Genomic DNA, 25,624 nt, shown 5'->3' with positions numbered 1-25,624 from the left:
GAGCTGATCACGCTTTTAAATTTGTGTGCTGAGCAATTAAATTCATCAGTGCCTAACACTTTTACTTAACCCTATGAGCTAAGTAGTGTTTTGCAGAATTGCAATGTCAAAAAAATGAATAATACAGAGTATTACCTACTTATAAATGTTCAAGAAACATAGGTGAAGTAAATAAATGGTATTTTCTGACCATTTTAAGGTCTGATTTCTTCCAGCACCGAGAGAGATATGGACTGATTCCATATTCTGATTTAATATATTGATTCAATCAATAACTCAGAGGAAGGTTTTTGAATAAAAAGGCCTACAGCTTTTATTAAGAACAGATAGTAAATGGGTCACCAATCTCCTAAGTTCATTTTTGTAATAAAAGAGATTCAGAATCACTGCACAGGAACTGGCAGTGAATCATAAGCACAAGGTAAGTAAACTCAAGTCTTTCTACAGCATAATTTATTAATACCTAAGAGTAGTGATTTACAGAAGAGTGATTTCAGAAAACCCTGCCAGTTGTCTTCCGTACCCATCCTCAACTATTTTTACCCTGTAATTTTAAAAATTTCTATCTTGAGATTTGTTTAACATGAAAACCACAGCAAATAACATCTGCAAGATTCTGTAAAAATAATCTCTGACTCTAATTAGGACAAGACCAATATGAAAGGTAAAACTGAGCTCTGAAGGAGCCAGTCATAGTAGAGAAAAGACAAAAATGTTTCACTAAGTATCACCTAAATTTAATGGTCCAGTCAATGTACCCCAAAACTTCTCCAGATTTGCTAACCTCAATGGCATCCAAGTGGCTTCTCTAATTTGTTGGGATAAGAGCAGAGAAACAGGAAATTAATTAAAGCTTTTACACAGTAATTGTAAAATTTGAATTTTATAGCTGAATTTAATTTCATTAAATATGGGGAATTTTGCTGTTGTTCTACATACCACATCTGAACAAACAGGGAAATGTGAACAAATACTGCATTTATACTGCATTTTCAGAGCTAGGATGCCTTGATAGATATTAGTTCTCTGCCAGTAATATAAAGTACATGGAAAATTCAATAAAATGGCAGCTTAAAATTTGTTATGAAGAAAAACCATAAGTTATGTACAATATGAAATAAAAGCCTCATAAACAATGCAGCTAAGTGAGGACTCCTTCAGTGTTCTAACTTCTTGCTCTCATACTATCAGAAATTTTCGATTTGCACTTTTTGGCATGAGAAAAGAGCTTTTGTTCACTAAAAACTCTACTTCTAATTAAAACAGTCTTTATTCAAAACAGGTTTTATTCAAACACTAAGTTTGAAATTCCAGTGCATGAAATTTAACTTACTGAAATTATTCTGTTTTGAAATTATATCCTCCCAGAGTAAAAAAAGAACTATTTATAGAAGAGTTTCTGCAGTTTTTGTAGCAGTTTTCAAATGCATAGACAAAACAAATTATAGATTGTTTTCATGTGTTAACTGGAACTTTAAAGGCTAATTTTCAGATGATTTGAGATGGGAAATAAGAACAGATGTGACAAAATTCAAATCAGTTTAAAATCTTACGGTATAGCCTGCTTGTCATCAGCTACCTTTCATCAATTTTTATAGAGTTCATAGTTCATAAGTAATAGAAATTACATAAGAGTCTTAAACTAAAATTCTTACACCTTGACAATATTTGCCAGTTTATTTGGAGGGGGGGAAGAGAGGGAAAAGTATGTGAGGTGAGCTGTGATAAAATCTATAGAAAGGTAAAATAAAAAAAATAACACAGAGAAAAGCAGTAGAAGAGACAGACCTGAGTTTGTTCTCCTTGATGATTCCGCTTCTTCTGTGATCACATCGTATAATGTACAGACATAGACAAAGGAGATGGGCGTGAGAGGATGTATTCAGAAGGTTAAAACTGACACTGAGGGAAAGGGCCAAAAATTGTTTTAGAGAGAAGTCTGCAGAGCAGAGTTAGTAAGTGGAGAAAAAAAAAAATAAAAGACACTAGAAGAAAAAAGAAAGCTGAGAAAGAAGCGGTTAAACTACTGTTGTTGGAAAAGAACAGTAAAGACAGAGTTAGTATAGAAGCTGAGGAAATAATAAAAGTTACAACTGGCAGCAAAGTCAATCCCTGTAATGATGCTGAAGAAAAAGCTGGATAGTAAAAGGTATGTTAACTAGCATAAATACTTTTGTTCATGATTGTTCAATTTTTTGAACGTTATCTACTTGAAAGCAAATATTATTTTTCTCTTTCAAGTACTGAACACTCAGTTTAATGTTCAAGGGACTTCTATTGTTAGATTTTTCAGTTATGAAGTTATTGTAATTTATGCTGAACCAAACATCAGATACCCAAACCAGAAAATAATTTTTTTTTTTTTTTTTTTTTTTTTTTTTTTTTGCAAATGTATGTACAAGCTCAGACATTTCAGAATCCACATAACACACTCTGGAAAGGACTGCATTATTGTAATGCTCTGCCAAAGGCAAAATTATTAAGACCAAAATACAGAATGTGTGAAAAGAGAATGTATAGCTATTAACCCTCATGGTCAGTTCAGGAAACTTTTTCAGAATCAATGCTGGTCTCATCTCACAGAAGTCTAAGTTACTACAAATGCATGCAAGTCAAATGCCAAAGCAGCTATCTCATTACTTACGTTATTACTTCACATTCAAAAGCACACTGCCATTTTAGACATGGAAAACATCTGAGGGACAGTGCCATGCTATGTACTGAAAATCTATTTGTAGCAAAGGAATGGGAGGAATTAATCTTGAAAAATAATAATAATTACAAAGAACTGTGAAGCCACTGTTGCTAGCAGAACAAATGCTTTCTCTCAAAAATCATCAGAAATAACAAAAAGACCTATAAACTTGGTCTAACTTCAACATGCAGTTTTCCAATGAGTCACAAAACACTGCTCATAAATTATAAATGATGAAGATACTAGATAAAGAAGTCCAGAAAGTTTTACACACCACAAAAATATCTGCAATTTTATCAGCATTTTACAGTCAATATCAAGATACCATTGAAAAAATGCAAAATTAGAATAAGCAACATAAATCAGTAAAACAAAATTAAAGACAACACCAAATTTTATTCGATAACCATTGTCTTCTATACTTCAATAATTTTATATTGTAGTGTTAGATTATATTTTAATCTACTATCAAATGCCAAGGCTGTACCAAAATTGTTGCAAAACCAAGAAGCTTGAAACATGCATAACTAGAATGCATTTTTAGGCAATTAAATTTGCTTACAGAATGAACACACATTAGAGCTATATATGAGATATGTAGTGTGAAAGCAGCTGTCAGTTTTGACAAAGGTTGCTATGTCTTTGCATGTTAAAAAAAACAATAATGGAGTATAAATATTTTTTTAATCTGGGCAAGTACAAAGAATCCATTGGAAGAAATACAAATAAGCAAATAGAAAGAGCTACTTCTCCGTGTCATGTTACATTCATACTAAAATAATGTAGCTATAATTGCTGTAAGTGCTAAATAAATCGTTATTTGCACCACCAAAACGCAGCTAAAAGTATTCAAAATGTTCTGAAAATATTTTATATTACTTATGTATAGCCCTGAAGTGAGCATTCCTACTACAGCAAAGCCAGTTATTAGAAAGTATCTACCAAGACCCCACTATGCACGGTTTATTTTTTTGATATCCATAAGAACGAGTAGCTTTGAGACGCGTACTGCAGTAAGAGAAATACTTCTCTATACATTTTCAAAGTATTGAATCACATAATTTCCAAACTCGGAATATGTCTGGTAAGATAATGCAAGGTATTCTAGTAATGCCAGACAGACACAACTGAATAGCATAGCAAGAAAGCTCTCTTTGAATATTTTAGAATCAAATGACCAGTATTTGCATGCATAGCAGTCACACATACCAATATTTTTTTAAAATAGCCTTTTTAAAAGTCCTCATGCAAAGTATTTGTTATGAAAAAAAATTTGCATATCAAAGTGGCAATCAAAAATCATTCTTAATTACAAATATTTTTCAGTTTTAGATTTTTACTTATCAAACATATTAGAAGAATATTTCTAATAGAAGCCAGAGGGGGAAAAAAGATAATAGTTGCCATCTCACTGCGGATACCTGATCGACTGCTACCTCATCTGTTGAGATAAATGGATTATAATATTTTTTGATTTATTGTTGGAAATATTAAAGAATTAGTAGAAGTTGTGGCATGGTAATGCACCAACTTCTTTCAAATAAAGATGTGAAGAAGAAAGTACTAACAGACTGATTAATTTTAAAACAGCACGACTTATGTGAATCACTTTTTCTCCTGATTGAGATGCCATGCCATAAATCTCAAACAATAGTTTGAAAATTCTGTTTCTGTAGCTTTTAATCTACAAAGTAATCCTTTTGATAGAAATACATTTAAATGCAGGAATAAAACAATGTCACCAATTCTATTAAATTTACATCAAGTCAATAGTCAGTCTCCATTTGTAGTTATTGCTTTTTTGTGGAACAAGCATTTATTTGCAGCAATTGTTCATCTCGATGTATGAGAGTAGTATGTAGGAGGCTCTTATATACAGATTTAGAAACAAATGAAAATCTCAATAAATAAACATAAAAAGTTAACAAAAACTTTGTCTGACACCTGCCCAAAATAAGTACCATCTCTTTTATCATGCTTTGACAGAGAACTGCTCATTGTAAGCAACGTCACCCATTAAAGAGAAGTATTTAGGAACTCAGTGTTCAAAAAACCTTTACATGGCAAACACACCCAACTAATATTAAAGCAGCAGAGGACAGAGAGACATAAGTTAATTACTCTTTTTTTTTTCCCCTCAAGAGTTTTCTTAATTTCATTTTTATCTTTTCCTAAGAACCAAAGATCTTTCACTGCAAACAGAAGCTCAGATGGGTAAAGTCTCATTTCTGTACCCTCTTCACAAAATATGATCTGCAATAGCACAATCATATAAGCATCATCTTAAAACACAGAAGAGACTCTAAGACAGAAATGCTCCATAGAGTCTGTATGTTCCATAAAATTTTGTCATCAATCTGGATGAAATTAGACCTGAAGACTGATATAATGCATTTAACTCTCAGGGAAGATATCCCCTGACACCATTCTAACTGCAATGCTAAGCATATATATATATAAGAGTAGATAGAGAAGCTGAGAGTACCAATATTTGTTAGCAGAAGATTTGGACAAAAAGGCCATTTTTCTACATTGAGATGTGAATAAAATCAGTATTACTTAATATTCTCCAAAAGCAGTAAGCCACAACTAGATATAGAGCCTGTCCCACACACTTCTGAACTTTTTTAATGAGGCAGCTCCCTCTTAGTTATAGTCCTTTACCTTAAAGCATAAACATATACACACAAAATAGCATCTGTATACTGGATGTATGCTGACATTTTTACTCAAAAATATAGCAAGAAAATACAGGAAAGGCTAAAGCAATACATTTAATTCTGCAATTACATAATATAGACTGTATGTAATATACACTATATAAAAAACACAATAGCTAAAGACAATAAGTATGAAAAATCTTACTCTTATCCAAAGATAAGGATAGTAGAGACAACAGCAGAAAATAACAGAAGAAGAAATTGTAAACATTCTCAGTATCACAAAATCTCTAATTCAAATTAATCCATGTAGATTGCATAACTTTTTCATAAATCTTGAAAGATAAACTAAATTAAGAATCCAGACAGAGCTTTTATTGTTTTGCTTCTCTGAATAAAGATCACATGGTAATTTTATAAGCGGGGAAAAAGACAAAATAGCAACACTTCAAAATATTAATGCACTATAGTTACACATTGGGTTGGAATTATTATGAATCCTGAGAAGGCAATTACTTCTCTCTCTGTCCTATCATTACTTTGCCTTTTCCAACTCATTTCTAACCATATCTCCCTTTTCATAATTTTCAGTCTCTCATACCATGAATTCTGACTACAAACTTCTATCAAAATAAATATAATTTTGAATGATTTTGGACTACTGTTTTCACACTATGACTGAATTCATGGTAATAGATCAGCTACAATTAGTTTTTGTTACATAACATTCGATTCTGAAAGTCTTTGTATATGTAGGTGTCATGGCATAGTCCTACCCAGGAGAGAGACTTAAATGTTCCACAGACGAAAATAAGCATGATTCCCTTTAAATGGAAAGCAAATCTACACATCTACAGACTCTCCATTTGTAAGCACACATTAACTTTATATTTTCTGATGTGTTTAAGCTACCATTGCTATGATTTCTCTAAGACTTTATTTTACGTCCATATTACAGAACTACATCTTTCCCCAAAATAATTACAAGGACACTCAATTTTTACTTAATTCCAGTCCAAGATTTATAAATCCATTTTAACTACCCTGTGTCCTTTTGTTCAACAATATTAATATATGTTCAGCACTTTCTCACCATTCTGTTCTTCAACTGCTCCTTGGAAATCAAAAGTTTCTGTTGTAAAGATTGGATATTTAGTGACACTGCAATGTTTTCAACAACCAGTGATAATGAAACCATTACAGATGGTTTCAGGTAATAGCCATCAAATCTACTGCCTCTCTGTAGGAAAAACAGGGAAAGCCAATACTGTCTTCTTTGCTATTCTACAAAGGCAGTTTCTGTATTGTCACCTCTGGATGGAGACACAGGTTGCTAGACCATATTCAGCTTCCAATATTTTGAATCATGAAATGGAACAGAAATGAGTATCTCTGGTACCCTAAACTGTGTCATTTTCCCATTTTAATTACCTTGATGGGCTCAAAAGACACTAGTGATGATACTGATGAAACTAATTGCTTTTTAAGAAAAACAGTATCCTGCCCAGCCTTATCTGTATCAGTACAAGACACATTCTCTACACACAACCTTCTTTTCCGAATTCTTCTTTTAAGGCCTCATATATAAAAATGCAAAACCACATGAAAATGTTTGCCTACTGTACTGCTTTTTCTTTTCACTGAAAAATGAAACCTGATTAGAGGACCAGAGTTTTATTCACTTTCTTTCAAATACCATCTACTACAGCTCAGACGCAGTGGTGGGTGCTGAAGGTACTTACTATTCTCAGGTATGAGCAAGTAACTGTTTCTCCTGCTTTTTGATTTAGTGGTGTCTAGAATGCAGTATTCTCTGACAGAGTACTGACATCAGCTAAAGGAAGGGCACACACTCAAAGCGTGGCTTGAATTTTTGTGCTATGCTTACCTACGATTCTGCAGTTTTACCCTTCCAATACTTCAAAATATTTACATAAATACATTTGAGTCTTTGAAATATGCTTAACACTAATTCTGCAAATTGCATCAGAACTTAGAGCTTAAAGACACTGTTAAAAAAAAATCATCATTTTTGTTTCTGATATTCAGGAAGAGAAACCTTATCATCAACTTTATTGAAAAGTCTGCAACACAAGAACCATTTCGCTGTGTTATTTAATGACCTTCAATTGTCCTCCAATAAATTTGCTAATCGCATTTCCAGTCATGCATATTTCTTGAATATTAATGCTTTACAAGGTACAGTATTACTGTTATTTTTCTGGGGTTTGAAATTACTTTTGTTATCTATTCATGCTTTTCTCCACAATTTGCTCACAGATCTCAGTTCTGCACTCATGGTACTCAAGTAATCAACGCCTATTTGTTCTCCCAGGTTTTCTTAGCTGTACTACTGCCATGGCTATTTTCATGGCATTGGTTGGGTTAAATTCTTAACAGACAACCTGCACGTAAAGATGGTATAAGCTTTCATAACAGATCATATCAGAAAACTCATCGACAGATGAAAAGGCAATCAAAACAGGGGAATATGAGGTGTCCCTATTCCTTCTTGCCTCCATTGCACCCTCTGTGTTCAGGAACTAAGTTTCATTGGCTTTTGTGCAGACAGAACATTTAAAGAATTCTCAGATGAAAGAAAGTGCAGTCCTGTGCAGAGGGTAAATCCCATATTGTAAGGGTTCAAGGAATTTGAAGCTTCCTTAGGTGGCTTCTGTCAGGCAGCATCAGTTAGATCATGGTCATAGATATAATATAGCTCAACGTCCAGATGTGAGTACAGTGTTGTGGCACCTTGTTCTAGATGTCCTGACTGCTATGCCTTGAAAGGCAACTGTTTGAAATGATACAGGGATGTCTACAGGGAACAGCAGTGTGCACACAGAGCAGATTATGTGGAGCAATGCAACTTCCAGTCCTGGAAGTTGCATTGCTCCACTCCTACCACTGAAGTTCGTAAAGCTTTTTGACAGACTCAGTTCAGAAAAGCATCTGAGGAATGTGGGGATGTGCCATTTGAGGCCATTGCAGCTTTTTCAGAACCACCTCAATGTTTCTTCCTCATGTATCACCATCCCATGCATTACTGATTACAAGACATTACTGATAATGTAAATTAAAACAGAATTTATGCTCTTATCAGGCATCAGCCCTCACAGAAAGACTTAGGACTGTTAAGTGAAGAACACAACTTTTACTTAACTTTGTATCTATTCTAGACTTTAATGGTGACTGTGGCTTTTCAAACCAATTCTGGCCAGAGACCAGTGGTTCTGTTCCAGACAGAAAAATATATAAAAATCAGATGACTACCATTTTAATATACAGACCACCTGTAAAGTGAGAACTTTTTGTTGTTCATATTTGATTCAGATTTCTATTCTTCTGCCTGCTTTTGTCTTTCAATTATAAGATTTTACTCATGTTCCAAAATGTAGAATGCCCCAAGAGCAGCCATCTAAAAAATGGTACCTCTTTCTAAAACATGAAGAAGGTGGCCCTAAAAGTACTGTCAATAACTATAAATTAAGTTATCTGTCTAGAACACAGTCCTAAGCTCACCTCAGCAGGAAGATGGAGTTAATGTTCCTACCTAGATACTACATAAGGGAAAGGTCAGGGCAGAGGCACTATTCTGCTCGACTCTCCCTGGAAAGACAACAGTGCAGATGTGTAGACATTGTATTTTGAATCTATCATGTAACAGTTAAAAAAGCTGTAAAAAGATATATCACATTCTGACTCTTATAAACAGTATTTGTTTTATCCTGTACCTTCTTCTGCATCAAAAAGTTGGGGAACAGGAAATACAAGGGCACATCTGAACTTTTACAGCTAGGTTATCTAATTCCTAGGTTAGAATCAAGATATATTTCCTGGTTTTCTTCAGTTCTGAGTCTTGCACTTTCAGCTGCACAACAGTTGAAATTCAGCAAAACATCTGTATATTATCAGTACTATATTATTATACAGGTGAGATTACACTATTAATTTAGGAGGTGACACAGCCAGCCAATCTTGTAAATTTTAATTTGTGTGACTGGGAGAAGGATTTTATTAAAATGAGACAACTAATATGCCCAATAGAGTTATTTGCAACACAAAACTGAACTAAGGTATTCCTGCAACTTAAAAATCCCATTCACTTGATTTTCATTGGATCAATCTTTAAATACAGGATGAAACCTGCAATATAAAGATCCCATTTCCCTTTCCTTTCCCTTCCCCTTCCTTCTCTCCTCCCTACCTTCTCTACTCCTTAAAGTGTGCTTGCCCTTTGCAAGTGTATACATGAATGTGATTAGGACCTTTTATTCTCTGATTATGAAGACAGAACAATACTATTATTATCATCATTGTTATTATTACTAGGTTTACATTTTATTGCTATGCATTTGTAGGAACAAAGCTAGCTGAATAATTGAACTTTCCATTTGGGGAGAAAGAAAGTTTATGACAGTTTTTAGTTTCAGAAGAATTCTATTTGTGTACAGAATGGAGGAAAGAAGAGGTATTTTAGATTTGAGAGTTTCCAAGTATGAGGATATAAACTGCAGCTTGTATAAAAAATTACACTGGAACATTATTTCTGCCATGTGTGATGGCAAAAGAAGGTTTCAGATTTAAGTCTGTAGAAGACTTTCCCACCATACATGCAACAGATACCTTGGTTTGGTCAACTAAATAAGAATCAGCATAGATTATACTTGGATTCCTGAGGCTTGCACAAATATATTAAGTCATAACAAAATTCAAAACTAAAAGCAAACTACATCTAATGTTGCACCAGAACACTTCTTTTCTAATGTATGTGCATTCTAACACAATTGCTTACAAAAGCAGATCTATTTTGGCTATTCTAAAACAGAACTATATAATCTAAATGGTCTCTACATGCTAAATATTTCACACCAAAGTGAAAAAATAAGGTACATAAAGCACACACGCATTACAAAAGCATGAAATGTGGTTTTATAGTCTCATGCTTTCATGTGGTTTTCCAAACCCTGACAAACCTGTCTCAGAATGGTGTTTCTTTTTCGGCAATGGTTTGTCATCAGTTATTGTACCATTCACCTTTTTCTGCTGGTCTTCCCATGTAACTTCTAGTGTAAATCAAAAAAAAAAATCAGAAATATTATGTAACTTACATTATAATACACCTAATATCATTTGGGAAAACTTGATCTAAACAAATGTATTATCAATAACAATAAAATTTATATTAGTTCTTAAAGGCCTGGGGTGAAGAGAATTATTACACATCTTAAACATTCTGGAACAGAACATCTTATCCAAAAGTTAGTATCCATGTAACTTGTCAAATATTCTGCTGTCTTTAATATTTAACAAATGGCATAAAAAACAGGGGCTTGTTTACACAATAATTTGGTCCATTTTTAAAAGTTAGTGTTCTACATTCTGTAGCTTATTACTATGGATTATAGTATACATATATATATATATATATATATATATAGCTTATAGTATATATAGAGAGAGATTATAGTATATATATAGCTTATTACTATAGATTCTTATTATCATTGTGTTTCTGTAAGTTACATAGGAAGTTAGAAATATTTTGGTAAAAAACTATGCAACGATATAATTAACAAAAATAACCAACCAAACAAAACAAATCAACAAACAAACAAGCAAGCAAACTAACAAAAAACCTGAACAAGCAACCACGCATGCCTAATTTAAGTTGAAAAAGTGTTTTTAACAATCAATTCTTAAGCCAAAATGAAGTCATATTTTCAAAATCTGGAACTTGATTTAAATTCAGTTTTTAATTTGGGCAGATTAAACTACTCAATAAGAACTCGCACCAATTATTCCTGTATCTGAAACTGGCATTTCTGATGTAACTGCACAGAAAAAGAGCTATAGAAAGAAGCATGTACACTGCTCCACAGAAATACATTCTCTAGAACTGAGAGCTGTTAGCATTTTGAGGTTGTCGAATTTTTTTTACACTTCAATTCTCTATCTTCTGACAAACTAGGTAGTTAGCATAAATATTATCAGTTTTAAACCCTCTGGAATCTCATGGCAAAACCAAATCTACACCAATTAACAGGAGAGATGCATACTCAAAACTCCATTTTTGCTTTGGGCTGTTAAGAATCTGCTTATTTTGCTTATCCCATTAAGTGTGAAGCGCCTCACAACCATTGCCCACAGATGTTATCACTTTTATGGTCACAGGAAGAGCCAGTGATGGAGAACAATATGACAGAGTTGGAAAACATTTTTAATCTTACCAATTCAAAGTAAACTGACACAAAGTATTTTAGCCTGTGACTTTATTATTATTATTATTATTATTATTATTATTATTATTATTATTATTATTATTTTCCTTTTTCAAGAAAACTTCTGGATACCTAACATTCAAAATGTAAATTTTTGAAAGTGTTATCTGTGTGCACACTGCAGCCTTCTTCTCTGTGGCTGTTGTTGGTCCATGACGGGCTGCTGTCCTATAAAAGGCTGCTTTGATTTTTGAAACTGATAGAAAGGTAGGTTCAAGTAAAATTGTCATTGTAATGATTTCATGACACCACAGATATGCAAGCTCAAACAGACTCTGTCATCTTTGAAGTACCATGTGTACTGTGTACTGAATGAGAAATGTCAAACAGAACATTCTGTAACCAAACCATGGAAATAAAATCTTAATATGATTATTCCTAGCGAGAATGTGTTCCTTTCTTTTTCTCTGTGAATATACACAGTTCACAGTAAAATATCGACTGATGTCATTTATCCTTTCTTTTTCTCAAATGAGTCCAGAAGTATCTTCTTAACTAGCAAATCAAAGAACTCAATGACCTCAGTAAAACTACTTTTTAATTTAAGGAATAGTCACTGTTGGAAAAAACACCACTAACTATATTTCAGGTCAAATAGTGGAGATTGTACTTAGAATAAGATGAAAAGTAGGCATACAGTAACCCAAAGGAACTTTTCATGACATACAACAAATAATCTAAATACTGAATAATATCAGGAAATCCAGTGATTTCCATGCTATTTTAATGCAAATTTTAGAATATTTTCTCTCTCTCTCTCTCACTCTCTCTCTCTGACTCTATGTCAGAGTCCTTTTCAGAGCTCCTGGTTTAGCTCTGAACCTAAAAACTGTAGCTGTCTCAGGCACCAAAATCACTTATTATATAAAAGTTCCTTATCAAAAGAAAAGCTTTACTGAATCTTGATAGTTGAGAGCTCACTATCTAGAAAATAGCTAAACCTCTCAGTAACACTGTGTTAATAACATCTGAACTGACAAGAGCAAGGAAATAAAAATCAAATAAAAATATCATTCTTTGAAGAAATAGTTTTGCCTCATGTTAACCTTAAAAAGAAAAACCAACAGCATTACAAAAAGCAAGACAGGCTACTGTATGTTTTTGAGGAAAGTCATAGCATAAGCACAGAGACTTCCAGAAAAGGTTCCAAATGACCTCTTTTCTATAGCTTCAGTTATATTTATGGCATAGCAGCATTAAATTCAAATGGCTGTTTAGTTTTGTCAGCAGTTAAGTACAACGTTTAGATTGAGTATACGGGGTTTGGCAGTACTCCAGATCAAGTGAAAAGCTTCACTAACTTCTAGAACATTGCAAGAGTTTTACTAATAATGGTTATTGTTTCATCTGAGAAATAAAAATAGATAATAGATATACCCATTGGATTTAACCAAACATTTGACCTTTTCTTAAACATTTTCTAATTTCATTTCCATTTCTGTGTTTTATAAAGATGAGAAAATATCTTTTAAGGAGAGCTTAAAGGACAGCTTTCTGTTTGGGAACTAGCATGAGATGCTGATGCTTATTCAAAGTGCCAAAATGTCAGTGTTGCCCATATACTCTCTGGTTAGACAAATAAGTTTAGTTAAAAATGTACTTTGCACAATGTCATTTCTAAAATCTCTTTTTTTTCCCCAAGGCAAAGGGCCACTGTCTATTCCCTTGTTTTAATCAAAGCCAACTTTGGTCAAATAGTAAATATTTTGAAAGAAACCATACATTTTCTAGATCATCAGTCTCCTGTTATCACTCTCACTTCCCAAAACATAAATTTCACCCTGTCATCAGTTGTGAATAATCAGCTTTGATTTATGTATAAAGAGAGATGAAAAAATATTAAATATTTATACAAAAAGATCTTATATAGATTACATAAAATATGGGATTCTTGAGTCAGAGTATTTCAATCAGCTGATGCATCTTTAGGGCTAGAAGGATTTGACAGGTGCCCGATGCAGATTTTTTCCACCAGAATGAAATGGACAATCTTTAGATGCAGTTATTTCTTTAGATTGAGTTGTTGCACCTACCCCTGGGCACTGACCACCACAGTGAATGATGCAGCTGGGTGACACTTGGTGTTGTGCCTTTCCCAGTGAGAATGACACTCACCTGTGCTGTCTGGGAGAGGGGGCATGGTGGGCTCCAGCACACAGTCTCAAGTACAACCTCAGCATTTCTTACACTTTTGTTCAGAATATTTAATATGAAAAACATTAAAAATGTGGAAATAATATATGAGAAGAATAGTTGTATATATATAGCTTTTCTGAATTTCTAACCATGCCAGCTTAGCACCAGGAATGTTGCAGTTGAATTGGAAATGATGCAGCAAACTGCAGAAGTACAAGATGATGCAGCAAAATACCAGACACTAATAGTGAGAATTTTTGTTATGCCAATACTCGCCTCCTCGCTTCTTTTCTCAATAGTACAAACTGTAGTGTTTGCAGACATAGTGTTTCTCACAACTACCCTTCACTTGAAACATTTTTCTATAATTTCTCTTTTACTGGATTGTATTTTTTTTTAATTATACCCACTTCAGCTTTTATCTTTTTTTCAGCACTTAACATTTCTGGGAACCAATTTTTATCAGTGCATTTCTGGTTTTAGACTTGATTAGGTTATCATAAAGTCTTCACTTTTTCATTAGGACATACTTAATTTAGTCATTTTTTTTTCTGCAAATGAAAAGTACTCAGAACTTCTTTCTATTTTTAATTTTATATGAAGAATGCTCAGAAAGAAATTATGTTATTAATAATATATGGTGACAACTACTGTAAAAATAAGTCAAAAGTAAATTTGGCTAGTGCTTCTTAAACCAATGCAGCACAATAAGAAGTCATTAAAACTGTGGGATAAACTGTCAAAAGATGAGAAACAGTTTTGAATCATACACTCAAGATCTCAACTCAAGCATTAAGAATGCAAGAAGAAGAATTAATTAAGTCTAAATTCATGGCATGCAAGTTTTACTTTTTACGAAACAAGGTCCCTAAGAAAATTAAAGAGACATCAGTCTCTAGAGCTCACACAGAGAGAAATATTTTCAGTGTGTCAAACCTCTACTAGGGGAAAGCAAATGGCTTCAACCATGATGTATGAATCGTCCCAGATGTACTAAATTGCATCTGGAATGAATCCAGTCCCAGCTTGCAGCACCAGTGTGCTGCTAATGGCATCAAGGCCAACTCAAAGTGACACAAAGTCAGCAATCAAGACTTTATGCCAGTCTGCTGATGTTCCTACACCAGAAAAACCTTCAGGTGCCTCATTAAAACAGTGTTGATGCTTCCCTACCCTGATGTAACAGGAACAAGACTCATCCAGTACCCAAAAACAAGCAGGAACACATGTAGTCTTTTTTCTGACAAATACAGAACAAGTCCTCCTGCCTCCCCAGCCAACCTGTGGACATAATCTTTTATCTTCCTCTTTTCTCACAGTAACAGTTGATCTACATTTTTTTCTCCATATAGTGAAAGAATACTTTACAGAATGTTTCTGTACCTTAGAGATCAAGGCATTTATCTGAGACCTGATGATCTGTCTTTCCTTCAAAATCTTAAAAGCTCCTTAGAACATTGCCCTGAAGGCTGACAAATTGTGGACAGTATAAAGGCAGGAATACACATACACATATGTACACACAACTTTCACATGAAAATAATTTGCAAATTAGTGCCAAATCAACTAATGAAGGTTAAGAAATGTTATAAAATTTTAAAATAAATAATTTGTTCATTAATGGCTTATATAATGGTTTATAATGAATAGAGTGTTCCAATAAAATTTCTGATATATCTTATTTATTGTTTTGATTTCATCTTTCTTTCTGAACTACATACACATTCTGTTAAAAAAGTAAAAAACAAAAAAACCCCAATACCCAAACCCTGAACTTCATTTCCTGAGGCTGCATTTGGAATACATTAAAAGAACTTCAGTGTAAATCATCAGGTCAGCAATAAAAAGTACTGCAACATATCTACATTTCATATTGTTGTTACTAACATTAAAAACATAATAGTGCACTGTAGATTATTCCTTACCCCAGAAATGATGTCTTCAAGCTGACTCCAAAGCTACATTCATTATTTGTATTATTGTAACTGTAAATCACTTAAGTCTAGTGCAGTAGCAGTCTCTTATAATATTCTTTACCTGCAAATTCAGTCAAGTCTATTTTAAATTTATATTTTAAATTTTTTGCTAGTGGATTCCTCTATATGGGGAATTAATTGATTGTAATCTTATATTGTTTATTTTTATAAAAAATTTTAGATATACTCAAGCAAGGACCCAGAGAGCCCTTGTTGAAATAACAATCAGTAAACTCATAGCCTATCTTTAGCTAAAAATCAGAGTATCACGTTGCTGCTTTTATAAATACAATGGATTTGTAAAACATGAAGAAATGCCAGAAAAAAAAATTAATACTCCATATGGCTGAGAAGGAAACAGTCAGTTAATGTTATATTAAACATGAGTGCGTAATATTTAGTAAAGTACATTTCAATAACAAAAAGATATTACTTGTAAGCCACTATCAAGACTTTTTTTTTTCCAGTACCATTTGGGGCATTGGGAGGAGTTGTTTGTTTCACATCTTTTTTCATGTTTTTAAAACACGGCAGCTTTGCTCCCTCTTCTGGTTACATGCCTGCACCACGGCATGCTGGAGCGGGGCCACGCTCAATCGGCTTCTCTGGGACATCTGGAAGGACAGCTGCCCCAAGATCCTTGCTTGGATAAGAGCTCCAGGGCCATTTTGAAAGGACTGATTTAAGGGGGAAGAAACAGCACAGAGAACCTATGAGGGAGATGAAGACGCCCTGCAAAGATACCACTGTTTTTTATGCAGATTTCTGAGACACAAGGCATAGGAGACTGGGCAGCCAGGATCCTGGATAAGCTTCACTACACAATTGAACAGAATTCACAGAATCCCTAGGTTGGAGGAGACCTATGAGATCATCAAGTCCAATCCATGCCCCAACACCTCAACTAAATAATGGCACCAAGTGCCACATCCAGTTTTTTTTAAACACACCCAGGGACAGTGACTCCACCACCTCCCCAGGCAGACCATTGCAGTACTTTATCACTCTTTCTGTTAAAAACTTTTTCCGAATATTCAACCTGTATTTCCCTTGGTACAGCTTGAGACTGTGTCTCATTCTCATTCTGTCAGTTGCTGTCTGGAGAAAGAGACCGACCCCCACCTGACCACAACCACCTTTCAGGGAGTTGTAGAGAGTGATAAGGTCAGCCCTGAGTCTCCTTTTCTCCAGGCTAAACACCCCCAGCTCCTTCAGCTGTTTCTCACAGGACTTGAAGAGTTCCAGACTCTTCACCAGCCTCGTTGCCTCCTCTGGATGCCCTCAAGCATCTCAAGGTCCTTCCTAAACTGAGGGCCTAGAACTGGACACAGCACTCAAGGTGTGGCCTCACCAGTGCTGAGTACAGGGGAAGAATGTCCTCGCTGCTCCTGCTGGCCACACATTCCCAACACAGGAATACTTGTCCTGCTTATATCCCTTTCCCTCAGCATCCACACCTGGTCTACTGAAGACCAGACACTGGGTTACATGGATTTTTAGTCAGGAGCTGGTATGGCAATCCTCATACTGCTGCAAAAGGTAAACACAGTAAAAAACAAAATATCTCCAGAATTTAATGAATAATGAATTAAAAAAAAAAATTTCAAGTAATGTCCAAAATAAATATGGAGCAAAGTACAAGCTCTTTTCCATAGTGTCTCTTCAGTTTGCTTTTCCATGCCATGTGTGTCAGGGAATACTCTGTGCATGCAAGGAAATGTGAACAGCCTACAAATTCAGTCTGTAGAATTCAGAAGGTAAGGTTTAGATTGATATAGGGTTTAGGATTTTCTTTCCATGTTATTTTATATTTCTTGAAAAAGATGCAATCTTATAGTAAGTCTTCAAACATTTTCTAAGCAGAAAGATAATTTTGTATTATATAATTATACATCTCTCACAAACACACAAAAAATAAAAGCTCTGCAAGCAATCACAGGTGCTCTACCCTTTCTAAATGCAGCTAAGATTGAAGCTTATGGTACCATTTTAAAATGTAAAAAAAGTCATTCTGCACACAAAAAGGGTCTGAAAGCCAGTAGATGTAAGCACTAAATACCAACCAAGAAGAAAAGAAAATACAATCAACAGCTTACACAAAGATGAAAAATACAGATTTGTTTCTTCAGAAAGCTTTAGGTTCTTCTGAATGTCAATGTTACTTAATAACATAAAAGTTTTCTTTAGGTTCTTCTGAATGTCAATGTTACTTAATAACATAAAAGTTTTCTTGTTGCTCAAATTTGCATGCAAATTTACATGGAAACTGTACATGCATCTTTACATGCAAATACTCTCTGCACAAAATGGCCTGTTTCATTCTACTGCATTACTTCTGAAACATTAGGTTAGTAACCAGACAAACTGAGTTTGTCTAGTAGATAAAATGACATCCCATGGTCACACACCAGTCTTAGAAATGACATGTGGTATTGCCATGTACTTTTGAAAGATGCAAACAAACTGAAATTTTTAATAAGTAAAATTTGAAGGTATTTACAGACAAGTTAGTAGCTAGACTCTTTCTCATCTGTAATATCTCCCTGGTAGTTTTAGAGCTAAATTTGTAAAATAGCCCCCTATATCATAAGGAATTTTAGCAGAATGTAGGTTCTTCAGCCTAGAGCATTTTAATGGTACTTTATTTTTACTGGTTTGTGTTGTTGTATTGTGGGGGTTTTCTAATTTCACTCCTTTCCCATCATGCAAATTGAAGGTATGTTCCTGTCTACAACTAGCACAATCTAACCAGGTCTATACTTTATTTAAACCTTACTTTGCTTGAACTAGAATTTAATTAAAATGCAGTGTTTCTCTAGGTATTCATAACACTTAGGAATATGTTAAGCATTCTCACAACCCACGTGAAACACATCCAGTATCATTTCTCATGCAAAATTCAGCAGCTGTTGTGGTGCCTTAGTGAAGTCTGGAGTCAGTGAGCCAGAGGAAGAGAAAGCACCTAGGAGACTCCAGCAATCATGTTCAGTAGTTCAGGCAAGTGTATGCCCTAATTGCACAAATCCAAATGGGCTTAGAATGGAAAAAGATGATGCTCGGATCAGCCATCAAGATGAGAGTGTCCTCTGGCCTGACAGGAACCTGCTTGTTTTTCAAAAAAGTGTATTTGAACACTACTTCTGTAAGTTAGTTAAGCAGGTCCATCTGTCACCACTTCCTTGACTGGAGTCCCTCTATTCTGCTAGTTTGCCCTTCAGTCACCTAAATTCTTTACTTTGTGTCTAAACTGCACAACAGTTTAGAATAATCTGGAATGCAACATAATTTCAGTTCTATTGCTTCAGGCACCCAGACTGCTCACAGAGTGGTGGGACTCCCATGCATTTGGAAACCAGAGTGTAAAGAAAGGGCAGGACTCAGAGACTTGGTTCTTGTCTTGCTATAAACACAAGACACAAATATGCTCCAGACACTTCTTGATCTGGGAGATGAGAACTGCAAAGCATTCCTGATTCCATAATATAGCTATAATGTAATCCTATAAAATATTCTGAAGAGTGAGGGAATTGGAAACATAAAATTATTCTTTGGTAACTACATCATCTTCTATGCACCCTAAATCAAGACAGTAAAGGGCAGAATTACCTAGATCCTTTTCTCACAAACTCAAATGATCAAAAGATGTAATACAAAATACATGAAAGAGAAATGCAAAAGACCTGAGGAACATTGGAAAGGAATGACATTTTGGGTAATAAATATTTGAAATTCAGTAGTAGACACTATGGATGCCTTAAAGAACTTAACAAAAGTATGAAGCACAGTATCTAAAAAGAGGTTAGTAGCAGTTAGTTTATTGTGCAATGTTCATCTTTCAGGCTCTATAAGTGTATAAAATAATGGTTTTGTTGAAGGAGTGAAAGATAAACCAAGAACAGAACCAACTTTAGTCTGACTAAATCACTATCAATTGTTTTGTCAGCTTTGTCAGGTCAGTGGCAAAAGCCTCCAATCTTATTACAATTGGAATCTAGATCTTAAAGTAAGACACTGAACTCTCTGGTAACTAGCATGGATTACAGTTACAACAGCAGACTCCCAGATTTGGATTCATTTGGGACTATGCTGGCACAGCCACCAGAGCAAGCGAGGTGACCCCTCAGACTGCTCTGACAGGTTGGTAACACGGCCCCTTCTCTGCAAAGGCACTCCATTTGGTCTTGTCTACACTTGGTAGAAGAGAAAAAGAAATAAAAATGGTGTGGTTGTCCTTCCCAGACAACGAACTAGCACACACAAAATACAATCCCTGTTCTCCTGATATCTGTATTCCCTCTGCTACGTTGTTCTGGGGAATAGACAGCTAGGAATGGTCCGTGACAGTGTAACTGGGTCTATGCCCCTTGTAGGCTCCTGGTAGAGATGGAACTGTAAGAGTGAAAACCAGATTTTAATAAATCCAAGACACTACCTAGTTTATATTTCATTCACTAGCAGAAGACATCAATGACACAAAATCTACACGTAATAAGGTTTTAGAAGTACATGGAAAAGTAGTAACATACTTCTTCAAAATTATCAAAGCAATTTAGAAGCATGAACTCGAGTAAAACTTCAAAGTAAGCTATGGTTGTTCATTGCAACTTTCTTGTTCTGTTTTTTTAGATAAGAAACCTAAATCTTCATGTTAACATTTTAGTGCTTTGAACTAAGCTTATTTCTACAGCATTTGAAAAAGAATATCAAACATGACTACAAACTAGACAATAGAAATGACTGCTAATAACATAAGCCTTTCTCTAGAAGCATATGATAATTAAAATGGTCAATTTTTTCTAGTCACATTGAAAAGTGACAAGCTTGTAAAATATATATCCAAGCAGCGTAAAAGAATATAGACCCCGATATAAAAGTGGAAGACAATGCAGACAATTTTGCAGGTGTCTGCAAACTGTATTTGGCCTCTTAGGGCAAGGCAGCCTAGGAATTCCAAAATAAGAAGAAATATGAACCTACCCCCTTAGCTCTCCATAGCCAACCTGATCACATATCTGCCTAGTGTAAGCTATATCTTCCATAATACAGTTAGCTGGAAAAACACAAACATCTGGAGATTTTGATTCCAAGAAATATTTTTAAAACTCAGTTCAAAATAATTATACCCAAGAAGTAAAACAACACACTAGAATTGAACATATGTGAACTTACTAATTTTGAAGTAGTAGAACTAAGCAACACACGCACATGCAGCAAAAAAATAAATTCAATTTCTCAAGCATCCACAATTCATAAGCAATATCATAATCAACTTGCCTTTTCGCCCATTAACAGGTGGGGTTTGATGTTTTTCCTCACAGTCTTTACAACATTAAAAACAGACAATGATGATTAACAGTTGGAACAGTTACTATGAAGAATGATGTAAGTACAAGCACACAGAAACCTGTTGCAAGCTATGTGAGCAAAACTCCATGCACTAGGCTTGAGTTTCCACAAAACACAGAGTGAAGAGCACAGAGTACACACCCCACTGAACACCACAGAGACAGAAGCATAACAACAGCAATAAAAAAAGCAAACTGTACTATAGCAAAAAATAGGAAGGCAAAGATCTTAAAGAACACTTTGGGTGCCTAACTGAGAACTAAAATTTTAAAAAAGTAAACCTGCTTTGCACCACTGAAATAATGAAATTACTCTAGCATCCAGAGTTTTGAACAAGTAATGAGTCCCATCACAGTAATTACTCCTGACTTTTTTTATAGAAGAAAAAAATAATCTGTATTTTCTTCTCTTAAATAATAATGGGAAGAGGGTTCAGGCCACAGGATTCAGACATTTACACTTTTAAGCAGGATTTAGCATCTTAGGCACACATTTGTAAGCTAGTAATTTTTCCTACCAGCTAGTACTAAATGTGCTTCTTCATCAACTCATCTTTTTTTTTGTGCACCACACTTTCACCACTTTTGAAATTATTGACTGTTAATTAATTATGGACAACAGAATGTAACCTATTAACAAGGCATGTAAATGCAAATGTATGCATTTATGATTCTTCCTTTGAAAAGGAAACTGAAGAACAGAGAAATTATATCTTTAGATCTCTGCATATCTTTGAACCAGTACTGGGTGTTTCCTGAAATTAGAAATTAAATTTATGTTTTAACACACCATATTTGAGTGGAAAAACATATTTGCAATTGTTTGATTTGATCATGAATAGTCAGTTGTCATCACACTAATAACTGAACTGTCTTCCAAGCAGGATGGAGGACATCATACAAAATGGTTGAAGTATTTCCATTTAATGCAGTTGCCTACTATTTTTGTCCAGCATCAGTCTGCTTATACAAACTAAGGGAAAAAAGACCTGTCATGATACAAAAAAAAATTACTGTCCTGCATGTAAAAATTATTAATGCAAAGTAGACTGTACCACATCTAAGAGGTAGCCACCCAGACCTGCTAAGTCTGTTACTTGAGCATAGTGACAGAGTATTTACATAAAAAATAATAAAAAAGAGTAAAATAGTTGGGTACTTTTTGTCATGTCGAATTATTTTAAGCATTCACAACTGAGAAATAAACTCAATGAATTTGTTTGTGTTGTTCTTTCATAAAATTACATAAATATTCTCTGGGGTTTTTATGTTCAATATATTTACAAGCTGGCTGGTAAAGCTTCCCTATATACTCAGGGGAAAACATATCTAAAGGAAATAGGCACTTGTGGTCAGACAGACCTGCCTCGACCTCTGCCTCCTCAACTCCAGCATGCTTGTTTTCTTCAGCTCCTGCTGCATTAGATAAGCAAGGGACGGGAGAGGGAGAAAAAGCAAGACAAAAACACGCATGCTTTGTTACAAGCTGTTCAAATAAAAGAAAAACATCAAACAAAAGACATCCACAATCACATACAAACCCTCAGTCTGTGGCAGAAGTTATTTTTTTAGTGAATCAAAGATGAAATAAATTGTTGTACTATTTTTAATTTATATCTCTAGCTAATTCCCTTGAGATCTTTCTGCATGTAATGATGCTTGTATGCAGCCCTTAATGTTCTTTGTCACCAATTTCTTACTAAACTTTTAAGAACTGGAAAGCAGAAAATAAGTAGCAAAGGAGAGAAAACAGACAGATATTGGTAGATAATTAGATTAAATCTTCTGCTTGGCTTTGTTTTAGTTTTTCTGGGAATAAAGTCCAAGCCTCCATTCTCAAACAGCATATTTTAAATGGTACATAAATCATAAACTAGTGGCCATACTTGGTACTCTAAAAATAGCAGAAGAAACAAAGCAAATGTTTTTTCAGCTTGGAAAAAAAAATATCCTCAATTTGCCAGATACTATGCTTTTTTAACTTGGATTTCAGAGTAGCTAGAACACAAAAAGAAAGACATTTTCCACTAGTACCTACAGTTGCCTAGAGCATATTTAAATACTAGAGAATACTGTTGGGAACAACAGTGAAAGTGCCATTAATGATAAGAAAGACCAATATATTTTTAGTGTCATTAATAAAGAACCACAGCTTTCTTTTGTGACAAAGCTCATGAGGGTAACAACAGTAATAATACTGAAGAGTGTCAAACTGAATTACTGATATACCGTATGTCTGCTTTAATTTAAATGTCAATTATTTATAAAACAGCTTTGATGGGATTCAATATAGTGTAGTTTTTCAAGGCTCAGATTTTGATTGCTTATTGATTTTTCATGTTCTCTGTTTCCAGAATTCTTTCCAGTTTTCTCATTACATGTATAAGTTTATCTTCAATTAAATAGCTCATTGAATTACTTGACTTTAGGTTTAGCTAACATGTAATAGTAATTCTGAAACTACTGGTTCTAGGAGGGTATTGTTAATAGAGAAATTCAGGCTATAACCAATGCAGTGCAATGCAAACTACTCTGTGCTTGGATTTCTGCTCTACAACTCCATGATAAAACCAGAACATTTAAACTCCAATTGAAATCAGGACATTGAAAAGTCCAATTAAAATATTCAGCAGGGATATCATCTATACAGTCAACCTTCTCTCATGGAAACAAATGTATAGAAATGGGTCTAAGACTTCAAAAAACCATTTTCAGTAAAGTTGAATTAAAATGTTTTTGGTATGTAAATAACTTGAAAGGTAAATGAACAATGGCTGCCATAAGCACAACTGTATGACTTCTCAGTCATTTTCCTTTTATGCCCTTTGTAGTCTCAGACCTATACAGCAAGATCTTCAAATTTCATAGAGCTGTTTAATTTCTGCTTTTGCCAGTCCAAGAGAAATTTATAAACTATGACTTCCCTTAAAAGGTCAGAACCTTTTAATTAAGCACTTTAAACTCCGGGTTACAGGTAAAGTTTGTCCAAGTTTTTCTATGGAAATTGTACCAATGCAACTTAAATATTTTAATACTCTTCATGGTCTGAGGATTCTGCTGCCTCTCAGGAAAGTGAACTAAGCATCCACAGTCACATCTCAAAGGTGTATTTTTGCAAAATCATAGTTGAAATCAAAACCCCAAAGCAGACTCAGAAAGTATCCCAAGGAAGCCATGTTACTGATGTTAACTAACCTATTCTGTTCACTTTGCTCTCAAGTACACAAAATGCAAGTTACATTGTGCAAGGATGAAGGTTCCTAACATAGTACAGCCAGTACCACAGAAGTATCCACACCAAAAAAAATGGTGCAAAGTTCTATATTTCCATCTTTTAGACTGCGATGTTTGCCCAAGACATCAAGTTTATAGCCAAGCTGAAGGTAATCTAAGATCCTGTCCTATATTTTATATTTTATACATCTGATCAATCATTTTTATCAAACAAAATACCCATATGCCATATATTTTTAAAACCCTGCAAAATCAGAGCTGATAGAGTATCTTGACCAGTCTTAATACTGGTCCTCTGCAATTGCATTATAACTACCTTTCTGTGTCTCCCATCCAAGTAGGGTAGGGCTATGTAAAAAACTATAAAATTCCTTTTCATTTTGCAGAATGAATTCTCATTTAAAGAAATTATGTTCTGAATGAGATAAAACCTCTTAAAATAAATGGCATGTACATCTGTCAGTAGTATCTGTACTTTCTTAACCATCAAAATGTCTCTGCAGCTTCCATTCCAGACTGCATGAGTTGCAACAGTACATTGTCACTATACCTCTGTTCCTTTAAGAAATTTAAATCTGTATCTGAGAGGTACAAACACTAACTAATGGTTTCTAGCTATCCCTGATTAAATCTAATCAAGTATTCCTGTTAATTCCATATTCCTGTTAATTTTAATATCTAATTTTATTCTGGAAAAAGATTACCCACACCTGAAGTTAAAAGAGGACAGTTAATCAGCATTAATGTCAGACCTTAACAGGTTCTGAAATAACTTTCCCAAGACACGAGATTATTATAAGATCATATAATTAAAGTCTTTATGATAGAGCATAAATAGAAAGGCAAATCCTTACTGAGCTCTACTATTTGTTAAATTTCTGAGCACTTCATTTCCAAATTTTAAGGTTTTACTACACCTGTTTGGCCTAACATGATCTTCTATTTATTTAGGACTGGCTGAATGGTTGGGGGATGTTTTAGTGGAAAGAAGAAAGAAAGGGCTATGCTTATTTTTAAAAGGAAAAATAAAAATCTATATCAGGAAAAAGTACTCTGTCTCTGATTAGTAATTAACAATGTACTGAAAACTTTCACTTTATGGTGTTCCATTTTAATTAGGAGCAAGCAGTCAGTGATTTCATTCTTCTGCCAAGGCAAGTAAGAAATACATTGAAGCCACATATAAATGTAAAAAAAATAATGTTAACCCTTAACAACTATAAATACTGCATTAGTCACTTCTTGTCAACTAGTGTGAAAAATACAGAACACTAAGAGTACATCAACATTTCAGCAC

General features: G+C 34.3%; 1 protein-coding gene across 35 annotated transcripts in view; it reads right to left on the bottom strand.

The window, feature by feature from the left end:
• Positions 1 to 25,624, bottom strand: part of RIMS2 (regulating synaptic membrane exocytosis 2) — a 447,681-nt gene that overhangs the window by 103,952 nt on the left and 318,105 nt on the right. For 7 of the 35 annotated variants that reach the window (XM_041412613.1, XM_041412619.1, XM_041412614.1 and 4 more), the window contains one exon: positions 1,789 to 1,821. The exons of 24 other annotated variants lie outside the window; for them this stretch is intronic. In XM_041412613.1, coding sequence (XP_041268547.1) covers positions 1,789 to 1,821 — 33 coding nt within the window. Of the gene's footprint in view, positions 1 to 1,788; positions 1,831 to 10,331; positions 10,422 to 25,624 lie in introns of all 35 variants that reach the window. 4 more of the 35 variants (XM_041412616.1, XM_041412625.1, XM_041412610.1 and 1 more) reach the window with 3 other exon arrangements.

This window comes from Onychostruthus taczanowskii, unplaced genomic scaffold (genome assembly GCF_017590055.1).
Source record: "Onychostruthus taczanowskii isolate IOZ18803 unplaced genomic scaffold, ASM1759005v1 scaffold4, whole genome shotgun sequence".
Taxonomy (NCBI): domain Eukaryota; kingdom Metazoa; phylum Chordata; class Aves; order Passeriformes; family Passeridae; genus Onychostruthus; species Onychostruthus taczanowskii.
The sequence above is the reverse complement of the archived record's forward strand: the minus strand, read 5'-3'. Positions and strand labels throughout refer to the sequence as shown.